Here is a 14633-nt window from a genome sequence, read left to right on the forward strand (position 1 = left end):
AAGATCAGAGTAAAAACTCAATGAAATATTAAAAAAAAGAAAAAGAAATAAAGTCAATGAAACCAAAAGATGATTTTTTTTTAAGATAAATATTGCTCAATCAGAGAAGACACAAATAACCAAAATCAAAAAAGAGAGACATCACAATGGGTTCTACAGATATTAAAAGGCCATTGAGGGAAAATTATGAATAACTTTATGCTGATATACTTGACAACTTAAATGAAATGAACAAATCCCTTGAAGGACACAAATGACCAAACTTACTGAAAATGAAATAGATAATCCAAATAGTTCCATATCTGTGAAAGAAATTGAATTTGTTAAAAACATCCACACAGATGGCTTCACCAGTGAATTCTGCCAAACATTTTAAAAATAAACAAAACCAATTCTACACAAACTCTTCCAGAAAATTGAAAAGGAGTTAATTCTTTCCAAATCATTCAATGATTTTAGCATTACACTGATACCAATATCAAAGACATTATAAGAAAAACAAAACGGTGAAGATCATTATCTCTCATAAACATAGATGTAAAAATTCTCAACAAAAATTTAGCAAATCAATAAAATAACAGGAAAAAAATTAAATAAATAATTCATTAATTATTTTTTTTAAAATTTAGCAAATCAACTCAGCTGGCTGGTTAGCTCATTTGGTTATGCACAGCCTTGTAACACCAAAGTCACAGGTTCGGATCCCCCTAATGTCCAGCCACCCCCCGCCCCATAAAATAAATCAACTCCAGCAATATATAAAAAGGATAATATACTCAACCAAGTGAGATTATCACAGGAATGCAAGGTCGTTTTATCATTAGAAAATCAATCAATTCATCATATTAACAGATTATGAAAGAAAACTCATGATCATCTCAACAGATGCAGAGAAAGCATCTGACAAAATCTAGTATCTGTTCAGGCTAAAGTCTCTGCAAACTAAGAATAGGAGGGAACTTCCTCAACCTGATGAAGTGCATCTCAAGAAACCTATAGCTGACATCATACTCAATGTATAAAAACTAAATGCTTTTCTCTTAACATCAGGCACAAGGCAAGGGGCTCTCAATAATTTTTTTTTTTTTTTTTTTAAAAAGATGACCGGTAAGGGGATCTTAACCCTTGACTTGGTGTTGGCAGCACCACGCTCAGCCAGCGAGCGAACCGGCCATCCGTATATGGGATCCGAACCCGGGGCCTTGGTGTTATCAGCACCGCACTCTCCCGAGTGAGCCACGGGCCGGCCCTCTCAATAATTTTTAAGATTATAAAGGAGTCTGAGACCAAAAATTGAGAACTATTAATCTAGGAGAAGCAAAAATTGATAATACAAGAGAAAGAAAATACTGCAGGAAGAGAGAAGAAGAGATGCCTCTATCTGACTTAGATTCTTTGCAAAGTCTTTACAATGGCCTACAAGGCCCTCCTGCTAAATCCTCTCTGCCCTCATTTCCTACCACTCCCCACTTGCTCACTTTGCTCTAAACACACTGGCTTTCTTGCTGTTCCATGAACATGCCAAGCACACTCACTCCCACCTCAGGGGCATTTCACTTGTGTTTCCTTCTGCCTGGAATAACTTATTTCCTCTGACACTGTTTGGCTCTCTCAATCCAGGTGTGTGCTCCATCATCACTCTCAAAGAGGTCTTCTCTGACCTCTGTAACCTACTGAAAATATCAACTCTCACCCTACCCCACCCAAATCCAGGTAATCCCCACTCTTCTTCCCCTGCTTTTTCACAATAGTATTTTTACCATCTGCCATATTATAACGTATTTGTTTGTCTGTCCTCCTGACTAGAATGTAAGCTGCATGAGAGCAGGACTTTGTTGTGTTGTGTTCACGACTGTATTATTGAATAAACACATGAATAGGATGCGGGGGGGGGGGGCGGGGAGGAGACTTTAGACAGGAGCAAGGACACTTCATGCCCACAAGAGAGATGGCAGATTATACGGGTATCAAAGCAGATAGGTTGTTATATCTGATGAGAAAAGAAGGTAGTTTTCTTCTGATTACTTCTATGTTCTCTTTAAGACAAAACACTTCAAACGTAAAATGTCTAAATGTCTTGATCACATCTTTCCTTCACAGCCTACATCCAACCCATCAAGTCCTGTTGATTCTATATTTAAAGTATATTTTGAATTAATCCATTTCTCCATCTCCACAGACACCACCTTAGTCTAGGCTATCACAAGCTCTTGCCAGGACTATTTCAGTAGTGTCCTATGCTTACTTGCTGATGGAGTCTGGATGTGTTGTCCCCTCCAAAACTCATGTGAAAATTTGATCTCCAATGTGGCAGTGCTGGAAACTGATTGAGTCATGGGGGCAAATCCCTCATGAATGGATTAATGCTCTCCTTGGGGGAGGAGGGGTAGTGAGTGAGTTCTCAGGTCTATTAGTTCCCGCGAAAGCTGGTTGTTTAAAGGACCCCGGCACCTCCTCCTCCCTCTCTCTTTTGCTTCCTCTTGCCATGTGGTCTGCTTGTACCTGCCGGCTGCCTGCCACTTTCTGCCATGAGTAGAAGTAGCCTGAGGCCTGTGCCAGTCGCAGCTGTCCCAGAATCATAAGCCAAATAAACCTCTTTTCCTTATAAATTACCCAGTCTCAGGTAATTCTGTTATAGCAACACGAAACGGACTAATACACTTGCTTCCAACTCTTAATCCTCTCTAATTCATTCCCCATCCAGCAACAAGCATGTTCTTCATAAAACAAATCAGATCATATTATTCTCCTGAGTAAAACCTTCCCTCCAATAGTATCCCACTGCACTTAGAATAAAATCCAAACTCTCACCATAGCCTAAAGGATCCTATCTCTTGCCTACATCTTCTTTCTCCCCATCATACAACTCTCCCCTCACTCACTCTGGCTTCTCACTCCCTGGAACATGCCAAGATCTTTCCAACCTTGGGACCTTTGCACCTGCAACATTCCTTCTTCATGGAATGCTCTTGCCTCTACTCTTGGTGACCAACTTCATCCCAGTTGTTCCAGGACTTTTCCAGCTTTAGCACTGAAAGTCTTACATCCTAGGAACTTCCTCAGTTCCAGACAAACTGGGACAGTTCATCACTCTATCCTTAACTAAATATCTACTGCTCATGAAAGTCTTTCCTTATTACCCCTATTTAAAGGTTCCCTTCTATTAGTCTCTATTTCAGCACCATTTTGTTCCCTTCATCACATCTGGACAATTTGCAATAGCTAAATTATTTTGTCTATCATGGCAGACCTTTACAATTTGGCTACCTAGCATCCTATTTTAGTAAAATTTCAAGTTAGATGGGAGGCAGCCCTGTCTTCTGATAAGGAGGCCAAAGAGGGACAGATATTCCCTTTTCCACTCCCCTGTAGCCAACTAGATATTCCTGCCTGGGATTTTGAACCTTAAGGAGTAACACAAAAGCACAGGGTCAGTTGAGACTTTTTTATGGTTGGTGCATCACAGTGGAGAATATAGTGGGTGGCAACAAATATCCATGAGCAGCAGGTCAGATTGTGTTCCATGGCAGGGGGCCAGTAATGGTGGCATCCTGAGCACAATGTTCCTATGGTAGCATCTTGGCTGGGCCTTACTTTGTTTTCAGCCTTCCTGGTGATTTTTGAGTTCCTCAGTACTCTCTAGGAAAATCCTTTTTGCTTGTAACTAGAATAAGTTTCTATTATTTATAACCAAGAACTCTAACTAGAACATCTATTAACTTGATAAAAATGTTTTCCTTTTTTGTTGTTCTTTGATGTCTCCCTGATGAGATTATAAACTCTAGTCTCTATTGCTCACCACTGTATCACCAGTGACCGATACTTAACAGGTACTCAATATTTTTTTAAATGAATGAATGAATGAGAAATCACTAAGGTTACACCAATCTCCAAGGAGTTCACTGCTTTATAAGGTATCTATTTAACAAAAATAGATATCTTATAGATTCCATTTGGCATCACATAACAAAAAAATCCCTACCCCTTTTCTAATCTAAAACCTACTGCTATGCATGTTCTTATACAGTGGGCCCTCATTTGAAAGTGACTTTAAAAGAGCCACAATCCATAAAGGAACTTCATATTTTTCAAAGACCAACAAAAGAAGGCCGGCCCGTGGCTCACTCGGTAGAGTGCGGGGCTGATAACACCAAGGCCACGGGTTCGGATCCTATATAGGGATGGCTGCTTTGCTCACTGGCTGAGCGTGGTGCTGACAACACCAAGCCAAGGGTTGAGATCCCCTTACCGGTCATCTTATAAAAAAAAAAAAAAAAAAAGACCAACAAAAGAAATACCTAACAGTCCTATACCATTCTTCCACAAAACAAAACAAAACTTACAGTGTATTTCCTGGCGTCAATCTATTTTAGATCCACTCTCCTATACTATTTATATTATGCAATTCAAATGATGTTTCTGAGACTACAAAAGATCTTCAATCAGCAAAGATTCGATTATGTTCACTGACTGTACTGTACTTATAGTTTCATAAATGTACATTAACACAGTTTAGACAAATTTTCAACAATACGTTAACAAAAAAGGATTTTCTTTTTAATCAACGTTAAATTCAATTTACTGAGTTAACATTAGTTGAGATTTGACTATATTAACTACAATATTTTGCAAATGTGAGGACTAACACGTATTTGTAAAAGCAATGCTAAATGATCATTTTACGTTGCTCTTGTTTTTCAGAAGCCTTAGCAACCTTTTCCCCATGCTGACTGTCCCTAACTTGCTGTTTTCCACAGATCTACTGTCTATTATCAGCAAGTCCTCAAAATGTAAGGTAACCGTCAATTCTCCTAATACCCATCCTGCCCTCTTCAGGTTATATCTTGGTTTTCCCATAAAGCAATGCAATTAAAATAAAACAGGATTTAATACTATGTTATAGAACAGTGGCTCTCAAACTTTAGTGTACTCTTAGGAATTATTAAAACATAAATTGCTAAAACAATAATCACCTGGGAGAATTGTTAAAACACAAATTGCTGGGCCCCACCCCCAGAGTTTCTGATTCACAATATCTGGGGTGGGGCCCATGAATTTGCTTTACTAAGAAATTCCCTCCTGATACTGATAATGACTGCTCTCGGAACCATCATACATAGAAGGTTCTAGATCTGCACTTTACAATATAATAGACACAAGCTTCACATGACTATTTGCATTAATTAAAATTCAAGAAAATTAAAAATTCAATTCCTCAGTTGCACCACCTACATTTTAAGTACATGTGGCTAATGGCCTACTGTATTGGACAAATATAAAACGTTTCTATCATCTCAGAAAGTTTTACTGAACAGCACTGATCTAGATAATTGATTCATTATCCTTCTTATACTTTTGTTCATTCAAACTCTGGGTACTCAACTTTACCAACCCTACACAAAAAAACAACTGTCATTATTACATGTCCCTAGGATGATTTTTACCTCCCACATATCTTTAGCAGGAAACACCATAATATTGCTAAAAACAAAGACACAGAAGTCAGGCAAATCTTAGTTTAAATCCTGGCTCTGGGCTGGTCCGTGGCTCACTCAGGAGAGTGTGGTGCTAATAACACCAAGGCCACGGGTTCGGATCCTATATCGGGATGGCCAGTTACCTCACTGCGTGAGTGTGATGCTGACAACACCAAGTCAAGGGTTAAGATCCCCTTACCAGTCATCTTTAAATGAATGAATGAATGAATGAACGAACAAATAAATAAATAAATAAATAAAATCCTGGCTCTGCTGCTTCTGACTATGTGACTTTATTACATGGCCCAATGGCCTCCCCTTAAAGGGGGATAATATTCATCTCTTGGGGTTGATAGGAGAATTAAATGTCACATTTAATGGATGTAAACTGCTTAGCACACAGTGCTCGGTACATTCTAAGTAGTCAATAAACTGAGCTATCATTATTATTACCTGGCCATCATTTTTCTTTTCCACTCTAGTCCCTGGTACTATCTTCAACACTAAAGCCCATAGTTCTTCTCCACATTCTTACAATGTTCTCTGACAGCCCTTTGGAAGTGTGACTTCACAACTTCTCAAATACTCCACTCCTATGGCTTTCCTGGTCTGCAGCCATGCTTCAGCTTTCACAGGCTGGCAGTGCACGCTGGTGCTCCACAGTTCTGGGGTCTCCATGGTGGTCCTGCTCTCAAGGGTCCAGTAAGCATGGCACTGATGGGGTTTCTCTGCTTCAACTCTGACCCCACATTTCTCTAGCAAAAGCTGTCTGTGGTGACTCCGCCCCTGTGACATATCTCTTCCTGGGCCCCCAGGCTTTTCCATACATCCTTTGAAATCAGGGTGGAGGTTCCCAAGCCTCCACAGCTCTGGCATCCTGTGAGCCTGCAAACTTAACACCACATGGATGACACCAAGGCTTCTGGCTTGTATCTTTCAAAGCTTTGGGTCCAATTTAGTCACAGCTGGAGCAGCCAAAGCAGCTAGGGTGTTGGTTCAGGAAGCAGATTCCTGAGGTGGCCCTTGGCAGCAAACCCATGGAGGGTTCCTAATACCTGTTGCCTGAGACCATTCTGTCTCCCCTCTGCCTCTGGGCCTGTGATAGAAGGGCTGGCCCCAGATGTTTCTGCAATACCTTCAGGGTCTTTTGCCCTTTTTCTTGATAAATCTCCTTCTTTTGTACTAATCTCTTTAGCAAACAGTTGCTGGGCTACACCATTGCATTTTTTTCCTGAAAATGTCTCTGCTTCTCTACCACAAGGCCAGGCTGCAAATTTTCCAAATCTTTACTCTCGGCATCCCTTTTAATTATACATTCTGGCTTTACATCATGCCTTTTCTGCCATAGCTCAGCTTAGGCTGCAGCAAGTAGACAAGCAGCTTCCTTAATGCTTTGCTGCTTAGAAATTGCTTCTGCCAAATACCCTGGGTGAGCACCTTGAAGTCCACATTCCATAAAATTTTGAGGCACAAGCAGAATGCAGCCAAGTTCCTTGCCAGTTCATAGGAAGGGCGATCTTTGCCTCAGTTTCCAATAAGTACCTTCTCATTTAGATCTGAGATCTTCTCAGAAGGGCCTTTACTGTCCATATTTCTATTAGCATTCTGGTCATCACCATTTAACCAGCCTCTAAGAAGTTCCAAACTTTCCCTCGTCTTTTTGTCTTCTGAGTCCTCCAAACTCCTCCAACCTTTGCCCAACACCCAGCTCCAAAGCTGCTTTCACATTTTCAAGTATTTGTTATGACCAACACCCCACTTCTGGTACCAATTTCCTGTATTAGTCTGTGTTGCTTATAACAAAATATTTGGAACAAAGTTCTTTGTAAGAAAATGAAATTTATTGCTTGCAGTTTTCAAGGCTAGGAAGTCCAAAGTCCAGGGAATATATATGGTGAAGGCCTTGGTGGTGGCAACAGTGACTCAGGGTTCTCACTTGGCAGAAATGGCACAGCAGACATAGAGAGACTCTCACATGGTCTCCTTTTAAAGCCCTCAGAACCACACCCATGACCACCATTAAACAAGTAGCCATGGCAGGGTCCTTATAATCTAATCACCTCTTCAAGGACTCATCTGTCAATTACCATAATAGGATTTCCCATCCTCAACAGTTACAGCATGGATTGAACTTCAATGACTTTGGGGGGCCATTCAATCCACTGCAATAAGCTTCATGAAAATTAGGAATCTTGTCTGCCTTAGTCATGGCTCCATCCTCAGCCCCAATAGAGTATTTGGCACATATTACTATCATAATAAATATCTATTAAATGTTGTTAGTACTTACATTAGTTTTTATTAACAAAAATAAAGTATATGGAGTATTACAAACTGCTTTAAAATTTTTTTTCCAGCTTTATTGAGGTATAGCTGTATATATTCAAGGTGTACAATGTGATGTTTTATGTATACATTGTATAAATCATCACATTGTACACCTTGAATAATGATTACCATAATCAAATTAATTAACAAAGGCTTTAGCACACATAGTTACCATTTTTTTTTCTTTCTTTTTTGACTGGTAAGGGGATCGCAACCCTTGGCACAGCGTGGTCTGCAGCACGCTCAGCCAGTGAGCGCACTGGCCATCCCCATATAGGATCTGAACCCGTGGCCTCAGCGCTACCAGTGCCACACCCACCCAAGTGAGCCATGGGGCCGGCCCCATAGTTAACCATTTTTGTGTTAGTGTGGTGAGGACAGACTGCTTTTAATACTTTATTATATTCACAGCAATCCTAATTTACTTTTTCCCCTTATTTTTATTTTATTTTGGCAGCTGGCCAGTACAGGGATCAAACCCTGGATATTGATGTTATCAGCACCACGTTCTAACCAACTGAGCTAACCATCTAGCCTTACCCACAGCAATCTTATTGGGGGCATTTTTTTGTATTATTATGCTCTCCATTTTATAAATGAAAAACTGAAGCCTAGAGTGGTTAATTGTCTTGCAAATGGTTATAACACTAGAATATAAGGGAACAAGAACTAAAATCCAAGTGTTCTAACTCTACTGTACCATATTTCTGTTGTAAAATGAATAAATTTTAAAAACATACCCATATCCATACTAGTTTCAAAGAAATAAAGTTGATTCGGAAATGCTAAATGCCTCAGAAACTATCTGGCATATCAATACATAGCCTATAAGCCACAGGCTTCAGATATATCGCCCAGTCGGGCTGGCAGGTGAGCTCTGTTGGGTAGAATGTGGTATTATAACACCAAGATCAAGAGTCCAGATTGTCAAGAAAAAAAGATTTATCTCCCAGTGATACGGGGAGGATAAAAGAAAACAAAAGAATATATTATAAAAATTACCTGAAAAATCATGTTAGGTATATACTATCCATTACTATTATCCTGGAGGCATCACTTACAGCAGATTACATTGATGGTGATCTGCTCAAACTACTGAGTGAAACTTGTTCAACAGCACTAAGATTCCCATGGTGACTTGACACCCTATCAGTCAAGTAGTTCTTGGAGTCATGTCTTCTTGATCTCTATAGCCCTGGCATTTAGTACAGTGGCAGCAACACATTACACACCCAATACTGCTTATTCAAGAATGAATGAAGGAATGTGAAGAATGTGAACATACCATAAGAGGGCACTTTACCTTGGTCTCTTCTTGCTCTTCCAGGGAAAACTCCATCAATTCATTTGAAATCTCTTCTGCCTGGTCTTCTCCTAGTTCTGGATTTTTATTCAATTTTGGAACTGTAGTAATGGGACTGCCCAGATATTTCATTTCATTTTCCACCAAGTTTCCATTGTCCTATCAAGTATATTGACAACATTAGAAACTATTCAAGACACTCACCTTACATCATACATAAAAATTAACTCAAAATATATATGAGACATAAATGTAAGAGCTAAAACTGTAAAACTCTAAGAAGAAAACACAGGGAAAAAGCTTCATGATACTGGATTTGGCAATGATTTCTTGGACATGATACCCAAAACACAGGCAACAAAAGAAAAAATAGATAAATTGGTCTTCATCAAAATGAAAAAGATGAAAAAAATGTTCAACATAAGTAATCATCAGGGAAATGCAAGTCAAAATGACAATGAGATACTACTTTACACCCATTAGGATGGGTATTATAAAACAACAGTGAGTGCTTGTGCATTGTTTGTGGGAATGTAAAATGGTACAGCTGCCATGGATAACAGAATAGCAGCTCTTCAAAAATTAAACAGAGAATTACCATGTGATCCAGCAGTTTGACTCCTGGGTATATACCCTAAAGAATTAAAAGCAGGGAATCTAATAGATATTTGTATACCTATATTTATAGCAGCATTATTCACAATACCCAAACAGTGGAAACAACCCAATATGTCCATCGAGAGACAAATGGATAAAAAAATGTAGTCTATACACACAATGGAATACTATTCAGCCATAAAAAGGAATGAAATTCTGGGCTGGCCGGTTAGCTCAGTTGGTTAGAGTACAGCCTTATTACACCAAGGTCAAGAGTTTGGTTCCCATACCAGCCGGCCACTGGAAAAAAAAAAAAAGGAATAAAATTCTGGTACATGCTACAACATGGATGAACTTTGAAGACATTAAGCTAAATGAAATAAGCTGGACATAAAAGGCCAATATTGTATGATTCCACTTACATGAAATATCTAGAGTAGCCAAATTCACAGAAATAGAAAATAGAATAGAGGCTATCAAGGGCTGGGAGAAAGAGGGATGGAGAGTTATTATTTAATGGCTAAAGAGCTTCTGTTTTGGATAATGAAGAAATTCCCTATATAGGGATCCAAACCCGTGGCCTTGGTGTTATCAGCACCACACTCTCCCGAGTGAGCCATGAGCCAACCCTAAAAAAGACCTTTTTTAAAGAGATTTTTCTCCTCCTCAAATTTAAACAAATCAAAAGATCAGAGGACAAAGGTTTCCTTCCTTTCCCTGCTCAAACTTTACTTCTCCAACCCTTTGTCTCACCCAAGCCACCTTAGAAAAATTCAAAGCCAGAGCTGCCATCCTATCACCCATAACACCTCAAGTAACCCTTAATAATGATGTTCAGTGACTCACCAGCAGGGAAAGGGGAGACACATAAGGCCCCCCTCGTCTCTTTTGAAATCTCAGGTTCCTGGGTGCCTGCCACTCCAAGGGCTTCAAAGTGTTGTTTTCCTATGTAAGAAAAACTGCATTGGCTGGAGGAAGAGAAGTGTTAGTGGGCCCTGCTAACAACATTTCATCTGATGAAACCACGAATAACCCTCACAAAACACATTAAATGTAATCAAGTTTGACCCTACATCCTGAAGGTACAAATTATGGTTTGGATTTGACGTACAGCATGTTGATTTACTTTGCATACTACTTTCATGATCATAGGTAAAAGGAATGGGGGGGAAAAGGGAGCCTGACTGGTGAGGGAATGGTGATATTTAAAAAAGTGATTATAAAAAGAGATTAGAAGGACAGTAATAAATAAAGAATAAGCTGATTAGAACAGCCAAAAACATGGGCACATCTTGGCCAAAGTAAGAAAAGAACTGTAGCTATCTTTTATGCATACTGACCTGGGAGAAAGAATGGGAGGCAGGGAAGGAAAAAAAAGATGGCTATAAAAGATTAGTTGAAAGGATTAGTTAGAGAATTATCTTAGTGATTAGGTGGCTCTGGAGAGGCCAGTTTCAACTTAGAACTGAAGGACAGCCTAAGGCTTAGATAAAAAGGACCATGGCTTCCTTAGAATAAGGGCTAAAAGCTAGATTAAGAGGGAAATAAGGAGAAATTAAGAAACCTACACTTGTATGTAAAGCCATGCAAAGAATCTGTGAACAAGTCACACAAGTTAACTCTGTTTGAAAAATAAAAACAAAACAGGTCAAGGGTTCAGATCCCTATACTGGCCAGCCACCAAAAAACAAATTCCTAAATTCCTTACACTACAGTAACAGCAATTTCTGTCCTCAAATTGATCAATGAACATGAGTGAATATGATAACCCGATGTGGAGGACGTGAAGCTATAGTAATGCAGTTTGCTTGTCTAGCAAACTGAGCATAACAGCTCTAGTTCTCACAGTGATACCAATGAGTTGCTTCACTCAAAGGAGTAAAACTGCTAATATGTAGATTTCCAGTAAACACTCACATTTTCTTTATTCGAGGATGAGCTACATGTTGCATCTTTTTTTCTGTGGCCATGGTCCAAAGCATTCGGAGTGCTACAAAGAAGGTGTCCCTAAAAGAAATTGTTTGCTGAGAACATCCAGCATCTTCAAGCCACAGGTGAGTTGGAAACCCTCTGCCTCCCACCTGAGAAAACAATCCAAACCCACAAAAGAGGCGCTACTCACTGGGCTGCATTTCATAAGGTGCTGGTGATGATTCCTGCAGATTAAAACAAACTGCCAGTCAGGTAAGCTCTAAATACTGTTTGGTTATTCTTCAGAGGAGGATCCCAATTTTTCCTTTCTTCCATTCTATGAGTCCTATTGCTAGCTGATGTGTCTCTTCCAATAATAATACATAGGGTATTCTCTGTGGTAAATATCAAAACTCAAGTGACATCCTGGGGATAAGGCCCACATTTCATTTGCATAACCAGATATAGAGATATGCATCAAAGGTGAATGAGTTTGCCCTACAATTTATGTAGACAATATTTACAATTTACTAATTTTCCAGCATCTACTATTGGGGACTAATATTATTTTTTTTAATGAATTTCTACCCTCCCTCCCAGGATTTCATCCATTCTGTACAGGTTAGGACATTTAAAGCAATTCAAAGAAAATATGAGCAATTCAAATGAACTTTTCACATGTATTGACAAAAATAGTCATGAAAAGCCTTCCCTAGTGCACTAAAGTAGCACCTAATTCACTTAAACATCAAAGGATAAACTCCTAGAAAGATTAAATAAAACAGTCAAGTAGAAAATTTGCAATAAATTTAAGAAGGGTTGAACTAAAATTTGTTTTTATTCCTGAGTATTCACTGACTGAACATTCTGGGATCTCCAACAAAGAATCCATGATAGAAATAACAATAAATATTATAAAATGCTTCTTATGTGCTAGATACACATTTTCATTTAATTCTTACAATAGGCGTTTATGAGATGTGCTATTACTATCTTCATGTTACAAATAAACTGAGGTCCAATGAAGTTAAAAAATTTGTCAGAGCTGGTGAAGTAGTAAGCTACTGGAATCCACACACTCTATTCCAGAGCCTGCACTCTGCACTTTTAATCACTTACACATAGCACCTCTCACATGCAAATAAAAGCCTACACATAAGTGCAGTATACCATTTTCCTTCAGTTTTAAAGATTTTGTGTGATGGTTAAAGTAAATAGCCTTCATTTTCTCTATTTAGATCTGGGAAACTTAATTGCCGTTCAAGGTAAGGATCTAGGCCCTGAAGCCAACTTATACTGTAGTGGATTGAATTATGTCCCCCCAAAACTCAATGAAGCTTGAATTGTATCCCCCAAGTTTTATATATTAGAAACTTAGCCCCCACTGTGACTGTTAACAGGGTGGGAACTTCTATTATAGTAATTGTAAGATGGGCCTTGAAGAGGTGATTGGGTTGTAGGACTGTGAAGTAATGAATGGATTATAAATGGTGGTGAGGGGAATGGTTCTGAGGGTTTTAAAAGAAGAGGAGAGTCCATCTGTCTCTCTCTCTGCTCTCTCTGCTTCCACCATCTTGCAACGTGAGACGCCTGGGTCACTGTTGCCACCACCAGATGGACTTTGGATTTCACAGCCTCAGAAACTGTAAGCAATAAATGTCATTTTTTCTTTATAAATCACCCAGCTCCACGTATTTTGTTATAAGCAACAAAAACGGACTAATACATATACCAAAGTGAAACCTTTTGTACTTTGCAAAGTCTGCATAGGATAAAAACCTTGTGACCAGTGCTGAAAGTCTTTAGCATGGGGTTCATTTAGTAACAGAACTTACATCCCAGCTAACTGTATTTCCTGAGGTCCTGAAGAATCCAAGTGACCTGCAATCAGATATGAAAAATCAGTGAGAGGAGTTATTCTTGTCCATGCATCCTTTGGATTTTCTTTATTACCAGTAAGCCATATTAAATTCAAAGGCTGAGTTTTTTGGAACATAAAGCTCTTGATTGGTACCTATTTCAAGGTATAAGGTACAATTTCATGGAAAAAAGAATTTACATGTGTCACTGATAGAAAAAACGCTGGGAAGCAATGCACTATGCTAATATAGAGAGATTTTCTCATGAGTAGAGAAGAAAGCTTATCACTCAGCAAATCTGAAATTAGAACAAATACTAGAATGGCTGACTAATAAAACATATTCCATTTGGGCACAGACCTATAAAAACACACAAGAATTAGTTGACAAAGTATTTCTTTATGCTGGCTTCTTTGCTCAGATTAGACTAGGACACAAAACTTCTCATATCTTAACTACTACACTTTCATTCCCACCATTAATCAGCCAACAAAATGTATTCTTTTCTTATTAACTTTTTCATGCAAAGTGACTCCTACTAGCAGTATCATCTTTCTATTCCCATTGCCTTGATTATTCTCAAAAATCCTCTAGTTAACCACAAAATTCCAACTCTCTAGGTAGGCTCTCCATCTACTTTTACCACCTTCCATCTCTATCCTACTACTCTATACTTCCCCTTAAAAGTTATTCTTCCCTTTGAGATTTTTACCTCCCTTCTCTTTATCAGTTTCATCAAGGTCTTTAGAAGTGGTAAGCTGAGCAGCAGACATCTCTCCACTGCTAAGATTCGAAAGATCAAGGCAACGTTTTGGAGTTCCTCTGTTGAGACATAATAGTACATTAAGATTTCCATTAGGTTGTAATATCCTTAAAAGGCAAAGGTCATGTTATCCTTTTCATTTGAAACACCCCTCGATGGCTATTACATAATCTGAACAGTGTGCAAATAAATCTAATTGCTTTTTGGAAATATCTGACTTGGCTGAGAAAAATCTCCCACCTTTTCTCTGAGACTCCAATAGTCTGTACCTCATTTTCTCCTCACCAACATGTTGAGTCAGTATCTTTTTTTTCTAAATGAGACCCAAAGTTTATTGACAGAGGAGTGTCTTTAACTCATATCCTCTCTCCTGTGCACCGTGAACACACAGATTT

General features: G+C 38.8%; 1 protein-coding gene across 5 annotated transcripts in view; it reads right to left on the minus strand.

The window, feature by feature from the left end:
• CDC25C (cell division cycle 25C) overlaps positions 1-14633 on the minus strand; it is a 34738-nt gene that overhangs the window by 13777 nt on the left and 6328 nt on the right. For 3 of the 5 annotated variants that reach the window (XM_063086093.1, XM_063086092.1, XM_063086089.1), the window contains 5 exons: positions 14188-14297; positions 13452-13497; positions 11828-11861; positions 11623-11712; positions 9109-9267 (listed from right to left, as the gene is read on the minus strand). In XM_063086093.1, coding sequence (XP_062942163.1) covers positions 9109-9267; positions 11623-11712; positions 11828-11861; positions 13452-13497; positions 14188-14297 — 439 coding nt within the window. The remainder of the gene's footprint in view (positions 1-9108; positions 9268-11622; positions 11713-11827; positions 11862-13451; positions 13498-14187; positions 14298-14633) is intronic. The other 2 variants (XM_063086090.1, XM_063086091.1) reach the window with 2 other exon arrangements.

This window comes from Cynocephalus volans, chromosome 2 (assembly GCF_027409185.1).
Source record: "Cynocephalus volans isolate mCynVol1 chromosome 2, mCynVol1.pri, whole genome shotgun sequence".
Taxonomy (NCBI): Eukaryota; Metazoa; Chordata; class Mammalia; order Dermoptera; family Cynocephalidae; genus Cynocephalus; species Cynocephalus volans.